The sequence below is a fragment of the Mesitornis unicolor genome, unplaced genomic scaffold, assembly GCF_000695765.1.
Source record: "Mesitornis unicolor isolate BGI_N332 unplaced genomic scaffold, ASM69576v1 scaffold16578, whole genome shotgun sequence".
Taxonomy (NCBI): domain Eukaryota; kingdom Metazoa; phylum Chordata; class Aves; order Mesitornithiformes; family Mesitornithidae; genus Mesitornis; species Mesitornis unicolor.
In genome coordinates this window covers 1-24172 of record NW_010201284.1, presented here as the reverse complement: position 1 = coordinate 24172, position 24172 = coordinate 1, and the positions used below count along the sequence as shown (strand labels likewise).

General features: G+C 38.7%; 1 protein-coding gene across 1 annotated transcript; it reads left to right on the top strand.

Annotated features, from left to right (window-relative positions):
* Positions 1 to 2114: 2114 nt before the first annotated feature.
* KLHDC1 (kelch domain containing 1) lies at positions 2115 to 22971 on the top strand (the record flags this gene model as incomplete). Its single annotated transcript, XM_010190027.1, has 12 exons — positions 2115 to 2185; positions 3570 to 3687; positions 4438 to 4556; positions 6313 to 6391; positions 7254 to 7337; positions 8628 to 8711; positions 14212 to 14270; positions 17823 to 17935; positions 18676 to 18748; positions 22043 to 22127; positions 22453 to 22505; positions 22789 to 22971. Coding segments are annotated over 12 exons (1113 nt in total), but the record flags the coding sequence as incomplete, so codon positions are not given.
* Between the last annotated feature and the right edge of the window lie 1201 nt (positions 22972 to 24172).

The window sequence follows — 24172 nt, the reverse complement described above, 5'->3', positions numbered from 1 at the left end:
ACCATGTAAGGGTTTGAATACATATTTTCTGGTGTTAAGAAGCTAGCTACTTTTAGAATAAGTATGTATTTAAATAATGTGAGTCATCTGTGATGTTCAGGAAGACTTAATGTCCTTTTCTGTCCTTAAACTCCATAATAGTCTGTATAACTATGCAACACCTGAATCACTGGTAATATTTGGTAGTTTTCTATGCTTTGGTCTTTAGAAACTGAGGCTGGACTGGCTAGTGCAGTGTTTTCAAAGGTTTTCTGGTAACGGATCGTGGGTTCATGGCACAGCCAAAACGGGCAGTGTGTGTTAAGTTTAGCTGATAAACTTTGCAAATGTTTGTAGTAGTTTCCCGTATTTATTTATGGAGAGTATTACGAAAATTGCTGTTACTCTTTAAGCAGCACTTTACACAGGTAAATAATTTTGCATGTTGGTGGTAGATGACTGCCCCACCGAACTTTTTGGCATCGGTTTATTTGCTCAGAGCTGGTTCTGTAGCAAACACTCAGCCTCTGACGTATCTAGATTAAATTTAGTAGACTTTTGCACTTTGTGAAAGCTGCGTGTAGCAACAGAGCCTACCCTGTGAAGGGTACCTGGCAGGAGAAGCAAACATAGCACGTATTGTTAATAATTAAGTTTCAGTTTTGTATTTAACTTCTTTTCCTCACATTCATTTAATTTTGATAACTTTAAAAAATATTTTAAATTTACTGACTCTTATTCCCTCCCAGTCTTTCATTTCTTCCTAATGCTAAGACAATAATTAATGGTGTAGTTGTTACTCAGCCCAAGTGCTGCAACTACATTCTTTTGGACTTCCTTTTCCTGTTTGTTACTCCTCCTCATCATTCTTTCCCAAATTGTTTTTCTTTCTAACACGGCCTCTGTTTGGGAGCCTTCATAGATCTGTTTTTCACAGAGGAATTGTTTTTTCCCTTCATGTTATGGCATAGGTTAAGCACTTTTATATTTGACATTTTGCTTTTTCAAGTTCCTTCAGTCCCCGCAATAACTGCTCTTTTTGTGCTTTTCAGTTACACTTTTCTCTATATTTTGTACATCATGCCAAGAATTGCCACCTAATTAAAAGCATCTCCCAAAACAAAAGATAATGCGTTTTCATTCAGGAGCTTCAAATCTGGTCTGGTTTATGTTGTTCCGCATCTTTCTTGGCAAAACGTTATGTTGGTAAATCTGTGCCTTTAATGAGTGGACCTGAGGAATTAAGTTCCTTATTTTAAAAATAAGTACTTTTTTCTAACTTTCCGTTGAGTTCTTTACCCATCAAGATAGTGTGGCAAAGTCTCAGTTTCTGGAAAAGATAAAAATGGGGTTGTAGAAAGAGGAAAATAACCCTTCAGGTGAAGGAGAACCCATTTTTCCCTTAAAGATGCAAAATGCCCCAAAGAGCAGCATCAATACGTGATGCTCATCTTTTGTTCTGGATTTGGAGAGATGAAGGCTTCCAGTACGGCAAGATTTGCTCAGGGTGGTCACATCAGTGACTGAAAAATAATAATTCCCTTAGTAATGGCTTTTTAATAGAGGAAGGAAGCATCTTTGAGTTTCTTTTAAGATTTTTGGGGTATTTTAAGTCCAACGTCACGTTATGGTACTGTTGTGCTACTTGTTAGCAGCAGCTGTGCGTGTTTCCCAATGACTCAGTTGTTCACCTGTGCTTTTTTTCTTAATTTTACAAGTATGTATTGGTTTATATTCATATTACTTTTTGAATATTGAAACGCTTCTCTCTCTACCTCTAACACACCAAACTTAATTTTTTATAATATTCCCACCTTAAAGACGCTGTTAACAATCCATGAAGCTCGATGGCATCAAGAAATGTTCAGCACGGTATTTTTAATAGCTTCAAAACATGAAAACCATATTTTTTGAATTTCAAGTATCAAATATAAAATATTAGCATTACTGAGCTGCCTGTTTAGAGTTGTAACGATGAGAGCAATAACGCTGGGGTATGACTTACGCTCTGGGAGATTATCTCCTTAAGATTATTTGGTGTTGCTAAGTAACGTGATTTGATATTTCATTTTAAAACGTATGGTGTATAATGCATAATTGATTTAACGTTTGCAAATTTATTTTTTTTGTTTTAGTCAATTGAAGAAAATGAAGTTTATCTGCCTAATGATGAGCTCTGGATCTATGAAATGGATAGTGGGTTATGGTAAGTTGCATAATTTATATTTAATTAATAGGTAAAGGTGATCTTTGCGTAGGTTACAGTTAGCTGTGATGAAAAGACTTCAGTTACGTGACTTACTGGTCACGTTCCCTGGAGTTTAAATAGCAGATGCTTAATGTAAAGACTGAAGAACAGACACATGGACTTGCAAATTAACCCTAGGAAACACATTAATTCCTTAGGTATAATAGTTTTTTCCAAGAGAATGTTTGAAATGGTCGGCTTAAGGCTCTGTTGTTAAAACAAGTGCCTTTTATTTGGACATTTATTGTGGCTTAGTTCTCCATATATTAACTTTTATATTAAAAGCAATATTTAAACGTTGGTTATTTGAGTTCTTGATCTATTTAAAATTATCTATTTGTTATTACTTAGTGGTGCTCTGAGTGTGTTTGCATAAATAACTCATAACTAACCAGATCTTGCACATCGCTAGAATTTAATCTTTACATTTTCTATTCATTGCGTTTACATATTGTATGTGGGGAGAGAGAACAGTGCCTGCTTTTAAAGTTTTCCAGTGGTTTCTATTCCAATAGTTGCATTTAGTCTGGTAAAGCAGTATCCATTTGACCTTGTATGTGTTTTCTGTCAGCTGTCTTTCTGGTCTCCCACCTCTGTATATATTTCTTGCATTCTCATATTCAAGAGATCCATTGCACAAAGCAACCTCATGCTCTCCCTCGTTTTTTACCCCTGATGTGCATGAGGTACTGGCACAGCTGTTGATGTGGTCATGTGGGAAACTGGATCAGGAAAGCGATCAGGTTTAAATATAACTTTTATTTTCTCAAGGTTATTTTTAACCTGGATCCGTTCTTGATCTCATCCAGTTTACAGCAGGGGTGCACTGCACGATGCGGGAACAGGAGAGCGAGAGCAGAGAAAGGGAGAGATGGGCTGGGCTGTGGCAGAGCTGGTGTCAGGACAAAGGGATTTGGGAGCAGAGCCCTGAGCAGCTGACAGTGAGTGCCATTTTTGGTAGGGACACGTCACACCTGTGCACATCTGGTGATCTAGTGCCCAAAAAGCTTTTCCTTTTAATGGCTGCCTCCAGTTGTTTTAGGTTGGGGTAAAGTCAAGCATCAGAGCTCAAAGCTGTATGAATCCTTTCCTTCTGCATAGTCAGAGAAATTGAGATGCTTTCTAAACGTGAGCACAATATTTGCATGAAAGTCCTCCTACACCACAGGAGCCTGACTTCATATATCAGCTACAGCTTCTGGTGCCACTTCTGGCCAGAAGATTGTAATTGCATTTTTAGGTTTAAGTATAAAAATTACTAATGCATCTCTTTTGGAACTGTTAATTTTATCAGGTTTGAAAGGAGCGTTTTAAGAGTTAAATGTATGTGCTAAAATTGCAGGACGATGCACCTAATGGAAGGAGAGTTGCCCACCTCCATGTCAGGAAGCTGCGGGGCGAGCATTGATGGGAAGCTCTACATTTTTGGTGGATTTGATGATAAAGGATACAGCAATCGGGTATTGTATCATTTTTTTTCACGAAGTTGTATTTGAATTAATAACAATGCTGACCTTACTGTTTTGCTTGGTGTACTTTGCATTTGAATGAAGGAGAAATTTAAGGAAAAGCTTTATTTTTGTTTTAGGGAAAAAAACCTTCTAAACTGACAGAAAACTTCAGGTTTTGTTTTAATGTTCAACGCCACATATTTTTCTGGGCCTTTTCACTGAATTACAGCTTCAGAATGAGACCCATTATGCAAAACTTCCTGATTTTATTTCTGAAAACTGCCAGTGCTTTCCAAATTACTTTTTTTCCCCTAAGATATTGGCAGCCATAATTGAAATTGATCTCAGATTATCACTCTTAATTTTGCTCTTTGGTAGTGATTACCTTTCTTATATAATCAGGTAATAATTAAAGTTAAAATATAGCTCCCAGCTTTCCTTGTAACGGAAGACTGGAGTAGCAGGGTAGATGAAATGAGCTGTTTTATGATTTAGTGTAAATGAAATAGGAATTCAGTCCTGAGGAGAAATTAACTGAAATGGACCCTTAATCAGGTCTCAGTTGCTGTTAATTCTCACACTTTTTGTGTCCCTGTTGCGTATCGTATTCTTCCTCTGTGTTGCTACGTATCGTCAACCTTGCTGTCGGTTCTTTTTGTTTTAAAAAGGGGGTGGTGGGCTGTTCGGTTTTGCTGGTGATTTGTGCTGGATTCTTCAACATTATTTATACTGAAAATATTGTAATCTTTTTCTTTTAAGCTGTATTATGTTAATTTGCGAACAAAAAATGGAACCTATAGGTGGAAAAAAATTACAAATTTTAAAGGTCAACCTCCTACACCACGTGACAAGCTTTCCTGCTGGGTGTATAAGGACAGGTAACACATTAAGAATATTTAATATGTGTTAATTGCAGAGAGGAAGTACTGTAAAGTGAAGAGCACACAGGTTTGGGATTCATGAAACTAATTCTTAGCTTGCCTTGCTATGGGATTTTGTGTAACTCTCCTAACAACTTTCTACCAGAGTTTTCTCACATGTGAGCTGAATTAACGGTAAGTATAGACCCACTCCAGGAGAGAATTGGGAAATGTAGTGAAAGTTTCTGGACTGCTTTGAGACTTTAGACAAAAATCATTATGTTAGTTACGGTTTTAATTTTAACACAGGTCAAAAATCAGTATAAAAATGGCATTGATTTTTCTTGTTGTTGTTGTTGCATTATGTAAGGATTAAATTATTACCTGCAATAAAAGAGATTTAGTATATGTTCAAGGATTTCAGTAGCATACAAATACTGACAACTGCAAAGACATTTTAGTGAGTATCTTTACAAGAACGAAGTCAGCCTCGGTATTTGTGTTGTAGAAGTTACTGAGTGTATTTAGAAAAAATACCTAGCTAGAAATAAATGTTTTACCTCAGATTTTAAGTTTATTATGGGGAACGTTGGGATATTGTGGCAGATCTGGTCACATGAAAGTAACATGTCAGTGACTTGTTATAAAAGTTACTGTAAACAAGAATATGGTGTACAGTGAACACTATGAAATGTGCATGATTGCTCCGTTTCTGGACTCTGCATATAGAGGGTTTTGCATGAACTGTACAGTGCCTCTCAGTTCTATATCTTGGTTTTGTAATTCTAATTGAACTGCAAGATAGATGAAATTACGTATACTTGAACAAGTTCTCCGTAGCTGTTAATGCAAGTTTATTCAGAACTAAATGAGTCTGGTCAGAGTATCGTGTAATCCACATACTGAGAAAATCACCTATTTCAGGTGGCAGAATGTAGCCTTTTCATTAAACAGAAGTGTTTGGGGACGAGCTATGCACCATTGCAGAATTATACCTTGACATTTCCCCTGATGTGAATTTGCAGCTCAGGATGTCGTGGTGTGTTGCACAATGCTGTCAGTAACTCTGTTTCCCTAGGAATGTCAGTCTGGAATGACCTGCACCATCCCATCATTTCCTAAATTGCCTTCTCCCAAGATCATAACAGCTCTACCAAATATCCACAAATGTTGACGTTAAACAAAACTTTAGGAACCCTTACTTATGGATGGCCATTTCATGGGTGGAATATTAGGCTGGGAGGTGTGTAACGATACTTGGAATGCAATATGTTCAGTAGTGCTTAGATTAAAAAAATTTCTTTAGAAGCTCAAGAAAGGCTCTGTGGGTCACAGGCAGTGTGGGCTGAACCTTGGGAAGGTTTGCTGTAGAAAGATGTATACAAAAGGCTAGAAAATACAGCAAATTTAGAGAGAAAAGAGTAGGAATTGTAGGAGAAGCATAGGCGTTTCACTGCTGTGTGTCGTTTTGAGACTTGTGTCTGAAAATGGGACTGTGATAAGTTTTTGGATGGAGGAACAGAGAGTAGGGACTGTGAAGTATCTTGAACTTCCTTCCTTGTTTCTGTGCATCTGTCAGGCTTGTAACAACATTACCTTTGTCTTGGTAAGGTTGTCTGTGTAATTAGGTGCAATCTGAAATATTTTCATTTGTTTAGACTATTAATAGTACAGTAGGTAAACCAAAATTTTATATTAATTATTACAGCTTATTGATTTGAATGTTATTTACAAGCCAGCTAACTGAAATTATTTTTTGTTTTTATTCTTTGAGGCTAATATATTTTGGTGGCTATGGCTGTAGGAAGCTTAATGAACTGTGTGACTGTTTTGATGTCCATGATGCATTTTGGGTAAGAGATTTGTCACCATTTGGTGTGATTTGTCCTTTCTGATTGTCAGAATGTGATCTTTCATACTCAGTAAGCAGGAAAATCTGGTGAAATGCAAACTGGAGTCTTGTACTTATTTGACATTTCAGATGTTGCACGTTCAGTGCATTCCAGGTGCCCAGTGCAAAGCTTTGAGTGCACTGGAACAAGAGTGTCAAATCAGGAGCAGAGGCAGTGTTTGAAATCTGAAGACATATTTTATATATGAAACTCCCAGAAAACTTCAGAATTTATTTTTCTTGAAGTAACGATTGGGAATTTATGGCTTCACAAGTCAAACTGACAAATGCCTTCTGTTAATTTCTTTAATTTGTTATCTGGAGTAAATGCCGTTACTTTAAGAGGCCTGGATTAGCTACTTTATTCCAATGATTTCTTACAGCTAATAGAAGGAAGGAGACTGATTAGAGGATTTAGTGACAAGAATTAATAAGAAATAAATAGGCACTCAAGGGATTATAGCTCCTTACATCAAATGTGAATTATTGACTTACAGAAGTGTATTACTTCATACAATCTATTGATTTCTCAGTGTGTTACACTCAGAAGGCAGAATTTGTCTCCTGCAGTGACTGACATTGGAACCCAAAGCCCATTTTCTAAAGTGTCATCAGCCCTAAAGTTCCTGAATGCTGCTGACCTTCAGCCAGACCTGAGCTGCTGAGTCATCATCAGAAATATCAGCATATGTTTCTTTTAACAAAATTCTGAATTTTAGTTTATTTCCTGGTTTGACAGTTCACTTCTGGGTTTGTATCCTTTAATAAGCACAAAGATTTTAAAACAGAATGAACTTATTTAGTATTTTTAACTTCTTTTTTAGGAAGGACAGATATTCTGGGGATGGCATAATGATGTTCATGTTTTTGATACAACCACACAAAGTTGGTCTCAACCAGTAATTCGAGTGAGTGGTTTTTATTCTTGATTTTGACACTGTTGTGATTTTACTGCATGTTGAATAGTTGTGCTCTAGAAAATTATGTTGGGAAAAGTAATTTGAATATGCTTAGTATTGCTCAGGCTTGCAACAGGAAACAGGAGGATGCTCAGTGCATCTGAAATTGGAAGATTCACAACTGATATGCCTTTTTTTCCCCACAGGATGTTACTAGTCTGGTGTGTTTTTGTGTAATGTGGTTCTGATGCAAAAAATACCATAAGCTTCAGAGAGGTGTTAGAAATCTGACTGCATTAGAAGATGAAGCAGCATTCCGTATCTAGGGGATAGTTTTCAGATAAAGCTTTGTGGTCAGGCTTTAAGACAACCGTTAGTTAAGTAAAGATATGTGTTTAGTATGCGATGTTTACATGCTCATTATTTTGAGTGTTGTGCATATGGAGTTACTGTATTCCCTGCAAGAGTTAATGTTGAAAAATCTTCTGAAAAAATACCTCCCAGGCATGGTATAGTGTTGGAATAAACAGATCAGATACTCTTCAGCAAATATGTTATTTTAATAGTCTTCCAAAGGAGCATGTATACTTACTTTCCCGGTAAAATAGTAATTCACGCACTTCTATTTATTGATATTAATATGATAGTATACTTTAAAGCTTCATAAAATCCTGGTAAGCTTACACAAGAACTCAGTAGAAACAGTATATTGTAATGAGTGTCTTGGCACTATTTTATGGTCTTTATGGGATGTTCTAAAATGTCTGAAAACCTAAGTGCAAAAAATGAAATTACTGTTAAAAAGTAAAAGCCAATTTTACTGTCTTTATTTCTGATTTACACAGAGAATCCTTTTTGGCATGTGGCTATTGGATGTAACATCAGACTTTAAGATCTGATTTCCAGGTATTTTTGTAGCAGTTCCTGATGGTTCGCACTTTGGAAAAATAAATCTGCACTGGACATATCAACAGTAACTGATGTGTAATTTTACGCTTAGGAATGAAAGATAAATTAATTGAATTTCACTTAAGTAGAGCAATGATAAATGAGACCAAGAGGGAATATATTAAATATTAGCTCCTGAGGGAACTCAATTAAAAGTGTCCTTGGCAAACATATTTCTCTTCTAACGTCTGTGGAGTCTTAGACATGACTACCAAATTATTTCTTATTAAAGTTGCCAGCATATTGATACGTGTTGCCCTTCCTTTTGCAGTCTCTGTGATACTGATTTGCCACTGTCCTTGGCTGCCACTTGGATGATGTTTTGTTTTGATCTTATTTTGTTTTTTTCAGGGTGGAGATCCACCTCAGCCTCGAGCAGCTCATACCTGTGCTGTGCTGGGAAATAAAGGTTACATCTTTGGAGGACGAGTGCTGGTTAGTGTTTCATTAAAACATGTTATTGGCAGTAATACTGTTTTATTGGCAATTATTTTCTTAATAGCAAATTATTTTTGTCATAGGAAAAAAAAATCCAAAATGTCTCCAGCCTAACCTGTGTGTCAGGGCTGTTGAATCCAGGAGGCTCCTCTTCATCCCCCTCTGCCTTACAAAAAGAAGAGTCTGTCTTTCTGTCTGTAGTTTTAATGATATGCTGTCCCCAGAAGGGAAAAAAACAGGTGACTGTATGTTTATAAATCAGCAAAAATGGTTGATAAGTGCATAACCTCTGCAGGAGGTGGTTCTTTGAGAGTGGAGCAAAAGCAAGCCTGATGATAGACCATGTTTAAGAAGATGATGAGATGATAGCAGACTGTGCTTGCTACAGCTTAACAGATTTATACATCAAACCTGCTGGCTTTTTTTCCTCCATTTCACTTAATGAAATGCTAATAAATAGTAAATATAACTGGGATTTCAGTTTGTGCTCCCCTACACTGCTAAAGAAAGAAGAAATAAGTGAGAGAAGTTGATTCCTCACATCCACATCTCTCATCCCCTGATGTTTACCTTCTGGGACAGTGAAGTTCAGAGCAGCAATGGGGATACAGGATTTTCTATTTACAATTGCAACACGTGGTTCTGAAAGGCAGGCAATAACAGATCTCAGTTGGCTTTATAATTTCAACTTCGGTCATTTTTTGCACATCAGTGGCTGAAATGGAGATGTCTGGAAGAGCAGTGTGTGATTATAACATCTGGATACAAAGCAGTTAGTCTGTGCATGCCAGCAGGTACAGGATGCTGCAGGATGCTGCCTGACAGCACAGGCTGCTGCAGGCACGGCTCATTCCAGCCCTGTTAAGCCTCTCTGCACTCTGATTCAGTTTTGCAGTCCAAGTCTTTCCCTTCAGCGTGCTCCATGCCCATGATACAGAATAGGTGCAGCATAGCATAGATTGCTGTTGACAGCTTTATTCTGTGGATCCAATGTAAGCTCCTTACCACAAGAGTAAGGCTTGTGTTTGTTTTCTTGAAAGTTGATCCAAGACTGTACCATTGAATACTCTGTGGGAGAACCGTAAATCTGCTGTGCCTTACATAACAGTCAAAGGTAGCGTCAGAGCTGTCTGCACAGGATGCAGTCAGTGCGTATTTAAATCAAGACTAGATGCCTGCTATATAATCTTAACTCTTCCTAGCTGTTGCAAAAGCATAGAGTAGATAATATTTGTAAAGATCGCTGTATAAGCTGGAGTTTGTGAGAAGCAGATTCTATAAGGCAAGTTTAAAAAAAAAAAACTAATAGAGATTACTGTACACTCTTCCATATTTTTTTAAATTTGTTTTTAGCATGTTTTACCTACAGCTAATTTAGAGCCTTTAATCATATTCAGCTTGAGGTTGAGACTTGATGCTTTCTATCTCTACTGCTATGAAAATTAAGAGTGAAGGAGCATTTGAAAGCCCTCAGTGCTGTGTTTCTATAGTTTTGTTCTACGAAAGCGAAGGAATTAACTGTTGGTTGGAATACCCCACAATGAACATATGCCAGTTTCATCTTGGAAAGCTGCCACTACCTAAACCCTGGATTCTTAATTACTTGCAAATAAACCAGCGTAAAATTGCACTTGGTTCCCTGTGCCCTGGTTTTCGGGCAGTAAGAGCTGCCCTCTAGCGCAGTGTTCTTCTCAGGGCCAGTCTGCTCTGTTACAACACGGCTTACTCCTGCTTGCTCAGACAGAAACCAGACACAGATCCAGGCAGGCTCAGAACACGATGTCCAGCCAGTTTTTCAGTTTGAATTGCCTCCCACAGCTGCAGGAAAAGCTTTTACCTAAAGACCTTTTCCGAGCAATCAGAAAGGAAAGTAAGCACCATGGATCCTGTTTGCTCTTCCCACTCTGCATTACGTGGCCTTTCGTACAGGCTCACGATCTTGGGAGTTGCTGCTAAAGCCCCCACCTCTTGGCTGAGAGAGAACTGCACGCAGGAGATTCCCAAGCTGTAGGTTTGGACAAACTTGATTTGCCAATAACTAAGGAAGTAAAGGGATATTAGGAGAGAGAGAAAAAGGTTCTAGTCTTACTTGAATCTTGTATGTCAGGGTTTGTATAACTAAACTCTTGCCAACCATAGCTGAACTGAACCCTGCTCCTCATTTAGCAACCCTGCAGACATGAGAGGGAGAGAAAGCCAGATGTGAAGAAGGAAACACGCAGCTCAGGACCTTCTGGCCTACCATTTATTTCTGAACACTCCCTCAGCCTTCAAAGCCTTACACCCTCTGGCTTTCTGTTAACAAGGGCTGTCTCTGTGTTGTGCAGAGGTCTTCATCAAGTGGTGTGTCCCAGTCAGGGTTGCTGCGCTGTGCCTGGTGCAGCTGAACTGCTTTGTAACTCAAGCCAGGATTCTCATGCAGCCTCTGCAAGTGAAATTATTTGTGAACAGGAGCTCACCTGTCATTTCTCCGCTGTGCTCTTGCATGGTTAGATATGCCCCAAGGGAACATGCCCTCTGGCTTCTATTTAACTCTGAATATTTGACTGCAGGATTCAGAAATACACGAACGCTCTGATCTGAAAAGGTTTTTGTCTTCCTCAGCTTCCATAAGAACCATTTGCCAAATTTCAGTGAAACTGCTTGTGAACCATGACAGAGAAGAGTGACACTTTGGAAAGCTGTATTTAATTTTGCAGGAGAGCAGTGAGTGTAGTTTTCACCTTAGTGATTATTATTGGTTCACTTTCTATCCTAGAAATTAATGGAAGGAAACTTAAAGAGATTAGGGAATGTTCAGTGGGGCTTGAGGAATTAATGTAAGTCATGAAACGGGAAAGGAAAGCTAAAGACATCAGAAAAACACTATTTCCTGGCAGCAGGAGTAACTCCTCCCCAAAGGATGAAGTCTTGCTTTTCTCCATAAATGAAGGAGCAAGCACAGGGTTGCTCTGCTCCTCCTTCTCCTTCTAGTTCACCATAATACAAATCTTCCCAGGGAAAAGGCTCTGCAAGGAACCAGAAAGGGCCAGGAAGTGTCATGAGGCTTCTCCTATTCATCTTTCTGGGAGGAAAGGGCACCTTTTCCAAACTTGGAGCTAGAACTGGTAAAAGAAGATGATGGTGATGATCAAAATCAATTGTACCAGGAATCATTTGAAAACAGGCTCAGAAGTATTGTGTGGACTCTGTTCCTCCAGGTAAGCCCCTGAAAAACCAGAAACGGGAGAAAGTGGGAAGGAAGGCGAGTTAGTCCAAAAGTTGATTTAAGTGGAAAGTTGGGTAAAGAATGAAGTAACAAAGTCTTCCCAGCAGCTCTTTGCACATCCGATGCCTTAACGTATGCATGTTTGTATTTCCTGTTACCCTTTCTGTCACTGGAGATCAGAAGTGGTGTTGATCTGCAGCCCTTCTCAGAAAGATTTGAGCAGTAATAGCGGTTTGGTTGTAAATCTCAGAGCTGCAGAGTTTGCTGTTGTAGCGGAGAGCTGTAAATATGTTCCCTGTAATGCCTTTCTGCTGGAAAGCCAATCCTGAGACAGAGCAGATCCTGGTTCATGCTTACTGGGCTGCAAATAAATGAACGTGCCACGGATAAGTAGGATGTCTGTGAAGTCCTTGTAGCTCAAAGGGAAATGCAAACCCTCTTACGAGGCTCGATGCTTTTAAGCCAATTAACAGTCATTTTAGGATTATCAGCTGAATGATTAAATCTAGCAGGTAGCATTTAGAAATACATGAGAAATTGCAAGAGAACTTTGTGTTTGGCAAGTGGTGATGCTATAACCTGTGTGCTTTACAGTTTCCCAAATAAGGGTCGGGTAGAAAGGCATTTTCTTTTGTTAAAGCTATGTTGAAGGACTGAGTCTTAGACGTGAATGTCCAAGTGATGCTGTGTTTTGAATTCAAAATGAGTTTGATGTAATTATGCATCTGTCGATCTGTTGAATGATGAGAATGTAAAGATTATAATACATTGATTTCCCAGGGACCAAGAAACTGAGAACTACTCCATCTTCTGCCTAATGCCTAGGAAAGGAAAGTCAGCGAGGAGGTCTTGAACAGGATCTTCTTCAAACCTTAATTTCCAACATAACAGCAACTTCCTTTCTTCCTTTGCTTTAATAGATGTCCTCTCTATCGAACTGTGTTATTCCAAGGTGATTGAATATTTTCAGTTCTAGAGGCCAGGATATTGCTTTCCCACAGCCCAGCCCCAAGTGTCTGCCGTGTACAGTACAGCAGAAGAGACTCAGTAATTGCATTTTCTGCTTGTATGGTTCGTTCCTCATCTCCCTCAGAGCCACCTGAAGGAGCAGGAAGCACAACAGACTTGTCCTGGACCACAGATCTGTCCCACTGGTTGTCGGTGGGACCACATTTGTTGTTATATTCACCCTCTTGTGAGGATAAAGTTTCTCAGGCAATGCACCAAGCCCTCACTTTCTGCTTTTCTTCAGCCCAATGGCCTCTCCAAAGGCGTTCCAAAATATTAGTTAACTTTCTTTTCCCTCGAACAGAAAAGGGTGAGCACGTACTTGATCAGAGCAGGCCATAACTATCCTAAAAATCTTGCTGTTTCCTGAAATACCCCAGGAGACTTTCCATAGCCTGGATTTGAACAGCTTTGGAAGTCTCTCAAACTCAGTGTCTGAGTTCTCAGGGGTAAAACTACTGTTCTGCCTTAAATGACAAGTCTAGTTTCTGCCTCAGCGGATCTGCAAGCTGGAGAAAGGCTTATTCTAATAGATCTATGGACTGCCCTAGGAGAAAAGAAATTGGAAGGTAAGGCAAGATACATTTCCCTACTTCTCAGATTATTTTTTTTGTAGTACCTAGGGGAGTCAGAAATAGCAGCCAAGTGTATTGCGAGCCATTGACAATATTGCTGCAGTCTAAAGCAAAGATATTCTTTCTTATAGTCTCGCCCGCCGCTTAAGTTTCTGCTTTCTTCATCTCAAACACAGGCAGTATGCAAGTGTATTGATTTCCCATTGTCCTTACTGATATATTTTATTTTTATGGCAAATGCTAAAGGGTCATAAAACCTCATTTTTGCTCATAGTGACTTTATGAAAGGGCTTGCCTTCCAGAAAAGAGCGAAACACACAGATGTGATGAACTTAGAGGAATATGTAGAGTTTTATACCTTCTGCAATTACCTACTGTGAATTTAATGGATGAAAACTGAATACATTTGCAGGAACTGCACAGTTCTTCACTATTAAACTACTATTAAAAGCTAAAATTGGCTCCACACAGCTGTCACATTACTGTAAATATTCCCGACAGGTAGCTTTCTGAGAGCTGTATGGCTTTTTTGAGAAGAAGTGCTTTTCATCTGCCACGTAACACAGTCTCATTTTAAGGCATATGGGTAGAGTTTTCTTCAGAATATTGTCACTTGGAATATTCTGTCCTGGGAAGGCCTCATTGAGATACTTTGCTTGTTGTTTGCTCAATATAACACAACTGGGATTTTATTTCTTTGTTTTAGCAAACTAGAATTAATGATTTGCACTACCTGAATTTAGACACTTGGACTTGGTCTGGAAGGTAAGTTCCTCTCTACAGCACTTAATGTTGAATGTAGCAGATTGAAGCATATTGTTAAGTAGTTCCAGTGCTAATTTTGTAGCTTTTTCAAGTGGAGAATGGGAGTTTAGAGACTATTTTAACAGCTGCTATATTGTGATTTCAATTTAATTTAATTTGGTAGTGGTTACTAAGCTTTTTCTGTTCTGCACCAAAGCGCTGATGATGCTATTTTAAGCACAGCATGTAGTGATTTAACATCCTCGTTTTCATGATGGGTACATTTATCCATATGGAATTTTAGTTCTGATGTCTTTTTGAATCCTGGTTTTACTGTCTCTGTTTGGCTCATTATGGTACAGATGGGGGAAAGATTCCCCCCCTCCAGGATAAGCATCTTAACCATTTTTTTTGAAATCAAGTAAAAAGCATGACCTAAATATTTCCACTTTAAACTAAATTAGAAATTAGAAAACTTCCTAAGATTTGTTTGTTGTAGGCACTATCATAAATGCTATATGCAAACATGTAGAATCAGTGGATATATTGTGAGCTGACAGCCAGCTTAGTTAAATTCAAATTATTGCTTTAGCTGCTTTGTGTTGCTGCATGAGCAGTTGCTGTTTGGCTTTCTATTGCTGTAAAAAAGGAAACCTGTGCCAGGTGAGTGACAACTCAAGGAGAGGAATTTGAAGCCCTGAAGGGGGCATGTCAGTGTCAAAATTTTAAGTCCTTATCAACCAGTGTTCCCTTTGGTTTTGCATTTGAAATCTAATATTGAAGTTTTAAAGTGTTTTCTGTTCTTGACCTGCATACAACAGCCTGATTTTACTTTGTACACACATCCTTAAGTAAGGATGGTAATACTAAATGCAGCCATTCCCAAAAACTGTGGATTGTGTCAATACTTGGTTATTTCTATTTTGTGATCCAAACCCAATACCTACCCATGATTTTATATAGACTCTAATCGTTATAAATTTAGGAGCCCACCATCCAGCCATTCTATAGCACCTCTGCAAAGAGTCTTTGAGAAACTGATAAAAGAGATTTAAGAGAGACTGGAAAAAAGAGATTTAAGAGATTTATTTAGGAAGAGCCTTTGCAGAGCAGCTGCTGCTGCCATGGGACCTTGGGGAAGGCAAAGTGTTCATATTCATTCATGTCTGGAGGGGAAGTAACAAAAGGTTGTTCTCAGAGGAAGCTTCACAGGCCTTGAGTGCTGCTCTGCCCTTGCCGAAGGGCACCTTTACCAGGCCACCTGTCAGCAAGCACCAACACACAATTCCTCTTAGCGTGATTTTATCTCCTGATTACCAAAGGAGCAAAAATCGGTGTATCTTTCAGCACAATATCAAACCAGTATTTCCATTTTGAGTCCAGTTTACCATCTGTCTTTCCACAAATTGTCTGGAGAATTATTTCTGGCTACACGCTTCCTTTCATAAAATCAGCAGCGGTGGCTGTATTAGAAATGGGGCTTTTGTAGGCATCGCCTCAAATGTAAATAACTTGGTCCCAAAAGTCCCATGATTGCACACACAAACATTGTAAAAGAAGAGCATTTTACAGCAAGGGAAATTCCTTCAGGCTTGTTTGCTCTCCGTGTATTTTCTCCTCCAGGTATTTCTTGCAAGGAATATTTCCTTTCTTATAGTACAGCTTCAAATTCCTTTCTACTGAAATGTCTGATCTGATGATGAATTAAAAATTGGGCAGGATCCAGCCTTTGTGATCTCGATAACAGAATTAGCTCAGCCATTCTGCAGCTGCAGGGAGATTGCCTTGGATTGCTCATGGGAATTATCACCAAAAGAGACTGGAGGATTTATTACAGAATAAAAGGCTTGGCTGGCTGAATGCAGGGGTTTGAAGTTCTTCTGCAAAGCACAGGTCTCCTGGCGAGGAGGTCTTGGTTTGTACAGTCCTACATTCAGATTCACTCATTGCTTTTCATTAACCAGTCATGTCTAGTTGTTTTTTTTTCTTATTCAACTCTATGCAGCTTTCTTAAAGAATTGCATAGTAACCTACAAATCCAGGAATATATTCCAGCATGGGATTGCAGTATTTATTTTAGTTGATGCTACCCAGAAGTTACCTTGCCTCTCCTGAGCCCACTGACCTGTTAGTCAAAATGTTCAGTCTTATTCCTGTTACTGTGATAATTTTTGGTATCAGTAGAGTGAAAGATTGAAACGTTATCCCCATCAGTATCTCTGTTGATTTTTCTAAGCACGGGAGCCTGTTGTGTCACAGCACAGTCTCCCTCTTTTGCCAATTTTAGAAGTATCTTCTACAAAAGTTGTGCAAAGCAGGCACTCAAACGTCGTGACTCGGTGCCCAATTTGGTAGATATTGCAGTCCCTGTTTAATGAGCTGTGGTTCTTCAGTCTTTGCCTCCAGCTGGAGAAGTGCTTGGCAGTCCCCAGCAGGGAAATTCCTCTCACTGAGCTGCAGACACCTGCAGGGCTCACCCTGGGCTTCCTCTGTGCTCAGCGAGGAGAAACAGGCGCTTTTGGGCATGAGACAGCTGCTGCGAAGGTGGAGAGCTCAAAGGGCAGGTTGTGCTTTTCAAGGACCTGTTTCTCTTCACTGATTATAAAGGAAATACGGATGACTGCGCTGTTCATATTGTAAATTAAGCACACATTTGTGCATATGACAATCACCTCCATAACCAACCAAGAGTCTGACCCCAGAGAGGGCTTACATGTGTTTGCACCTGCTTTTTCCAACACATTTCCAAAGTGAGATGTACTGAGTGTGGCCTGGATTCCTGATCTGACTCTAGGTACTTTACAACCGTACACCTAACAGCCCACGCTGAGACAATGGGAATTCAGGCTGCCTGGTGTAGGTAATCTCTTATGTTCTGGTTCTTCCCTGTTGCGACGCTCATCTCAAGCGTCTCTGCAGCTGAAATTACATCAATATCAAATCTAGACTTTTGTAACACGAGCAGATTTTTGACATAATAAACCTACAGCTGTTTTGTATTCAGGAATTCCACTTTTTCCTAAAATTTATCTCACACTTCGGGTGACCCACCAGTTGGGTTAAATGGCACAATAGCCTAAGAGGTGGTAGCTTTTGGATAACAAGTAAAGCCACAATCCTTGTATCATTTAAGATAATTTTCCTAGGAGTTGAAAGACTGTAGCCCCTAGGGATTAATTAAATGTTATCTCAAATAACTGAGTCTGTTTACCTACACGTACTGTGCAGTTTATTTGAATATATTGGCTTTCCTTTGCTGTCCTAAGTGCCTTCAGTTGTTCGTTAAGGAGTGGCTTAGTGATCTTAAGAAAACAAACAAAATAAGTCAATGCTTTTGTCCTCACATCTGATATGTACATAACTGATTGTTCAGAGAACGGTTACTGCAGGAAATTACTTTGATTTGAACACTGCCTTTCTTCAGAGTGAATTCAGATTGCACAAGTGTAGCTTTTGCAGTGGGAAAAGAGTCAGGCTTGTTCTAGGACAAACTAAATTAACTATTAAACTTTCTAGCAGTTTAATTTTCAGCATTCTTTGAAAATTTGTTTTTTGTTTATTTGTTTCCCCAAGAATTAGTATCAGTGGAGAGAAACCAAAAGATCGATCCTGGCACACGTTGACTGCCATAGGAGATGACAGACTTTTCCTTTTTGGTGGACTAAGTTCTGACAATGTTCCTTTAAGTACGTAATTTATACATTGTAACTCCATTGTATGCTGTAGTACTAACCTTGTGTAGTGTGCACATTTGTCTTTCTCAAACTACTTAGACCTAAATCTTGTTACAGAATTTTCATGGCACTTGAATATTTCTTGAGTTATAATTTTTATAGAAATGTAGGAGCACATTGTGTAGAACAGTGAGAAAGGATGGTAATAAATCTTTCATCAAACTGCCATCTAAAAGAATAAAGGCAAGAGCCTCACGCATTTTGATATGAACAAGGGGTGACTTTTGATACCAATAGCAATTACAGAAAGAAGATAGAAATAATAATGTTAACATAATGTAGATCTTCGGTTGAATAACAAATCACAGCTACAAAATATGAAATAGGAAGTAGGACAATACTGAGTTGCTTTTCTAGAAAAGGCAACTTCTTTTCATGAAAAAATGTGACATTAGTGAAAATAGTTCTGAGTGTCACAGATCTGTTCCCCTGGAAGGGGGTAATTTTCTCAATATAGCCAAAAGAAATACAGTAAGTGTATTTTAATTCCAGATTTCAATGCACTGAGCTGTCTGGGACTGAATGGTTCAGTTAAATTACAAGGACTGAAAAGATGCAAGTTAATGTAGTGATGTTGTCACTGTTATCCTCACATAATGTGCTCCTAGAGCACAGAGGTTTTTCTATAAATAAATAAAAACGGTAATAGTTTATCCCAGGAAAAAGTACTAATGTATGTTCTTATATTGTAGGTGATGGCTGGATTCACAGCATTGCAACAAATGGATGGAAGCAACTTACCCATTTGCCTAAGAGTAGGCCTAGGTATACAAAAATAGATACCATTTGCTGAAATTCAGGTGTTTTAAAAAAATAAGTAGTTTTAAATTACTGAACGGTATTTAAGAAATACATTATAAGAATATTTTAGAAAATTAACACAGTACGATTGAATAGTTGCTTTACTAACTTGTGTTCCTTCGTACCCGATAGAGCACGATGGCTTTCTGTATTAGTTACAGTTGATGCTCACTAGAGTTAAAAGATGTTTTGTGATGAGGGATCTGGGTGTCCAACTGACCAGATGTTCTGTAGCCAAACTTCTTGTGACACACAACTCCTTTTAAGGAATTCATAACCTGTGAGAATCATAGAAGTTAATTAATGTTGACACATTATTAGAAACACGGGAGAGACAACCACGGAAACGTTGCTGCACATTTCAGGTTCAAAAGGCAGCAGTATTGCCTTTTCCAAACTCTGTTCCCCTTCCCTCTCAGGTTTAAGATTACAGAAAAGATTGATTCTTTGACTGAAGAAAGCAGATTTCATGTTCTGAACCTGGAGTTTACTTTGAAAACCTGTGCTTGCTCTACCAGAGCATAGATTTATTTTTTTAACACAGTTTGAAACATTCTCTGCATTTATAATGTAAATACTGTTGAATTGATTTGCTCCAGAGAGTAAATACTCAGTTTCCAGTGGAATTAATGCTATACATTCGCCCAGGTACTCTCAGCACAATTTCATTTCATTCCATTAGCATAGTGTACAGTTCTGGTCTGGCATTTGCGTGCTTCCTGCCTTACGTTCTGTTTTCTACTACTGATACAGCTTTACCTCAATTAATTTTCTCCCTGTTTTATCCTCTTCTAGGGTGTCTTTTAAGATATAACAGCACTGTTAGACAAAGCCTTCTGTTTTCTTATATTTCAAGCTCTTTCAAGCCCAAATAAAGTTATAGCTTAGTTTCATAGAATATTCTCTTTTTATGGTGAGTGAAGTGATAGAGGAAGGGGCTGATGACTGCACACCATTAGCAGCCAAGGATCACATGCATGCAGCAGCTCCCCTCCTTTTGTTCTTTTTCCTTAAAAAAAAAAGATACTTCAGTCATCTTTTTCAGGAAGTCTCTACCAAAAGCGTGTCGATGTCGTGTACTGGTTTGAGTGTGAAGTACTTGTACCATGATTTAATCCCTGTTCTTACCCAGGATTACTGCAGCATCTCTGCAGCTGAAAAGGGTTTAAATCACTTCTGTCACTCATAGGACTTTTCAGCAGGTTTTAAAATGCACTTGCAACTATATTTTTACTTCTTTTATATATTTGTTATTTTGTAATACACAGTATATCAAACATGCATTAGTGTGTTTTACTGCTGCTTCTACAAAATTGATTCCCTCCTTAAATTCTGCAAAGAATAATTTCCTTCAATCTTCACTTTTAGTAATTTCTGAAAAATTGTCTTCCAGATCATAGATCTGTGATTCTGTACTGGTAGAAAATACTTCTTTCTGTCCATCACGTGTACTTCATCTAACATTTTGCATGCCTGGTTAAAATACAGAACAAATTGCATGTTTAACTTTGAGATTCCCAGTGTTTTCTTTGCAATGTAACTCTGTTATTCTGGATAAAAGAGCTGTGTAGAAAGCTGTCTAATTGCAATAATGTGCTTTATTAGAACATTCAGGTGATAAGGTAGAGCAGCTGTGAGAGGTCTGTGGGAAAAGCATCAGGTTGCGAGCTAGGATGGCAGCAGAGTGGAGGCAGGAAAGGCTCCCCCGTGCCCTTCGGTGATGAAGCCCAGCCCAGAGTTTCCCTAATGCAGATAAGGCAGAGACAGAGCTATCTCCAGATATGAGGAAGAGAAAAGGTGGGACGCAGTCCAGCCTATGGAGAACGGGAATAATTACTGATGTGAATGGAGTAACATTGAAGTGAGAACGTTGACTTTGGCATGAAAGTTGTAGTGGTGCATTTTGGTTTGGTTAAATAGATGTAAAGGGCCAGAGCTCTGTGGCGATGATCATCTTGTGATGCTTACTTCAGTGCTGAGAAAAATCACAGATCTTGATTTGCTAATAATAATAATGAGAACAATTAAATCCAGCACAGTGTCGCTGCTGAAGTGGCAGAATCTTTGTTAAAGCAAGATTATACAGGTCAGGTTTGGGGTTGGTTTTTTAATACCATGTGCTTTTATGTGCACAACACAGAATTACTCGTGGTGTGATGTAAGTAACTGACACACAGAAAGTGATCCCCAGGAATTGTTGGGGGAAGTGTAAAATTGCAGCAGGATCACTTGGGTTCTGAAGCTCTCATCCTAGCGTTCAGGGATAAAAGTCAGTACCAAAAACTCCACAGTCTTAAAGCCATTAGAGTTGTAGTTATGAATTAGAGAGATAGTGGAAATTATTTTTTTTAAAAAAGCTGTTCTTGGCAAAAGCTTGTTTTGGGTAGTTACTCTTCTGAAAAACTTCCACTGTAACATTTGTTGAAGTAGTGACACATAAGACAACATCTATAAACCTAGAGTACAGAAGAGTCAAATAATGACAAAAATAGATTGGTCTGCATGAAATGTCATCATTTAGCAAGACTCTCATGAGATGGACAGTCACTTTGCTCTCTCCTTTTATATTCTCAAAGAAATGAGTAATATATTTTAAGGTATTACTTTTCACCTCCGAAGGCTTTTGAAATAATGTCTTTGTCTTGGTTTTCTAAGAAGTAGGGGTTACATTACAGCGCTCTGCACATGCGCGGCTGCCTCTCTTTCCCATGTATGCCATACATCAATGGACCCATTTCAGTAATATTTGAGATAAAAATGGGAAGCTCAGAGATGGCAAGTCCCAAAATACTCTGTGTAAATAAATGACCAAACAGAAAAGAGAGCCTCATAACGGCTTTGCTCTCGCGAGCGCTCAGTGCTTATTCTCCATTTTTCCCTGTGAAACGTGGGTGGGTAAAGAACCAGTTTTACTGTTTCTGCAGCTCACACAGCAACTCGTAAAATACATTCTATAAAATTGCAACATTTTGAGTAAGTCATGAGGCCAGAGGCTTCAAGGCTGTGTGCATAGGTAGCAGAGTCACAGGATTAGAAAAGTGACCTTTCCATTTTAGTTAAAGGAACTTCTGTCCCTATAGCAAGAGTCTTTTGGAAAGAAACTTGAATGTGAAGAGTGGAGGAGAGTCTGTATGAGGTGAAGAGGTTAATATCCAACTAAACTGCCTGCTTCTCTGAAACCCTTAAAACATTTTGGTTTTAGATTGGTTTTGCTTGTTGTTACTCAGTCGCTAATTCCATTTATAACTCTATTTCTAGACTGTGGCACACAGCCTGCCTTGGGAAAGAAGGAGAAGTGATGGTGTTTGGTGGAAGCAAAGATGACTTGCACTTCATGGACACGGTCAGTAAACTGAACAGTGAAATCCAATTGCTATGATAATTAAAGTTGATATAAAGTTGGTGATATTGTTGGGTCATTCTTGCCATATGGTGTTGGGAGACGTGACCTTTGGTGTTCTTGGAAAGTAATTTAGGAAGGGTTTTCCCTGCCCTCCTTAGACTCATGGAAAGGAATTTGCTATTCAGATTCTTTACAAGTAATTACTTAGCTATTATCAGTTTTAAATTATATATGTGGTAATAAATACTACATTAATCTAGGGAAAACAGTATTTCTGAGATAAGCTGTTTGCCATTCTAATGGTTCTTTTTTTCCTGTTGCTCAGGGTCACTGCAGTGACTTGTTGATATTTCAGACTCAACCTTATTCCCTCCTGAGGTGAGTTGAGGTTATTTAAAATGTAAATCATTGTGGTGCTCTGGTTTTACACATGGGTTTTAGCCCTGTCCTCCTACAAGATAGGTGAAATACAAAATTACCTCCTCAGTAAATATTTGAACCATGCAATGTATGGCAAGCCATAGCAGTTGTAGCATACTCTGTAATGAATGTGGCACACGTTTATTAGATGTCCCTTTTTTGTCTTTAGGTTATAGATCATTGACTTAAATCTTTCTCTTCTTTTTTTTTAATTTTTTTAAAATTTTTTTTCTTTCTTCAGGTTGTGTCTTGACTGCATTGGTAAAAACGCTGCTCTCTTGGAGAACCAAATACCATGCTTGCCATCAAAACTTTTGCAGCAGGTGCTGAAAAAAATAACCTTCTGGGCTGCAGTTAACCACCGGCAAGAGAGGAAAGCCGAAACGGAAAGACAGAGTCAACTGAACGCCACATGAACGCTGGCAGCAAAGCTGTTGAACACTCTGGTTTATTTACGGCAGAGTTTTTCGTTAGCGAACTCTACTAATGTTACAGAACAGTATGTTAAGCTGAGTTTCTAAGTGAAGTTTGAGAACAAAGAAATCCTTTTTATGGAAGTCTCTTGTTTTCTGCATTCTAGAAAACTGATAAAACTTCGTTTGTATATATTGTTTACTTCTGCTCTTGTGGTCTTAATGAGACAGTCCATACAACTGGTTCTTTCTGAAGGTGACAGATGATACAAAACGTTTTCAATTGGATAAAATACGGCTTAAATCTAAAAATCTTACTATGGCCTTACCACATCAGCTTTTCTGAAAAGATAAAATTAGTTCAACACGGTATCTTTGGAAGATTCACGTGTGTCAGTCTTGAAAAAGGTAACTAATTTGCTAACACCACCGAATTTTGCTGTTTGATCCCACCAGAGGTCTTACCCACATAGGAAAATCCCTGAGCTGACCTGGAGCTTGAAGGAGAAGCTGCGGTGAGCAGCGTTACTGTTTGTATAGGAAAGCTTACGTGCAGTTCACAATATGGTCTTACTATGTTTCTGTTTCAAGGAGTCCCTTTTGAAATAGGTTGTATATTGTATTTTGGATGTGTAAAGTTTGTATTTAATTCTTGTTTAAAAAAAATTGCTTATTTATTGTTTAAAGAGAGCATATGTAGTACTTGCTATTTTTCTGTTTCAAATATTTAGTTAACAAGAGCACAGTCATTAAAATTTTATAGAGAGTTGAATTGAGACCAATTTTGACTAGTTTTTGGCATTTTTACAATCTGCAAAATGTACTTAATTGGGGAGTTTTCTGGGAAAATCTCGATCGTAAAGGGATATAAATTGTGATTAAAAGGGATATATTTGAGACTACTGTAGCAAAGCCGTAATTTTACAGGCTAAACTTTAGGAAACATTCTGTGTTAGTTTGGCGACTTCATTTAACTGAGGAGCATTTCTCCCGTTTAACATGGTTTTCTCTTCACAAATACCCCAAACCCCGTGGTTTTAGGGGAGAGCTTTTGGGAGGTTCGGCTAACGGGCCGCAGCGCTGCCATCTGCCCTCCCCGAGGGGTCCCCGTCCCTCAGGGACCGCGCCCCACCACGATGCTGAGGTTACCCCTGTCACAAACCGACACCGGGAGCGGGCCCAGCCGCCCCCCCGCGCAGCATCGGGGCGGGC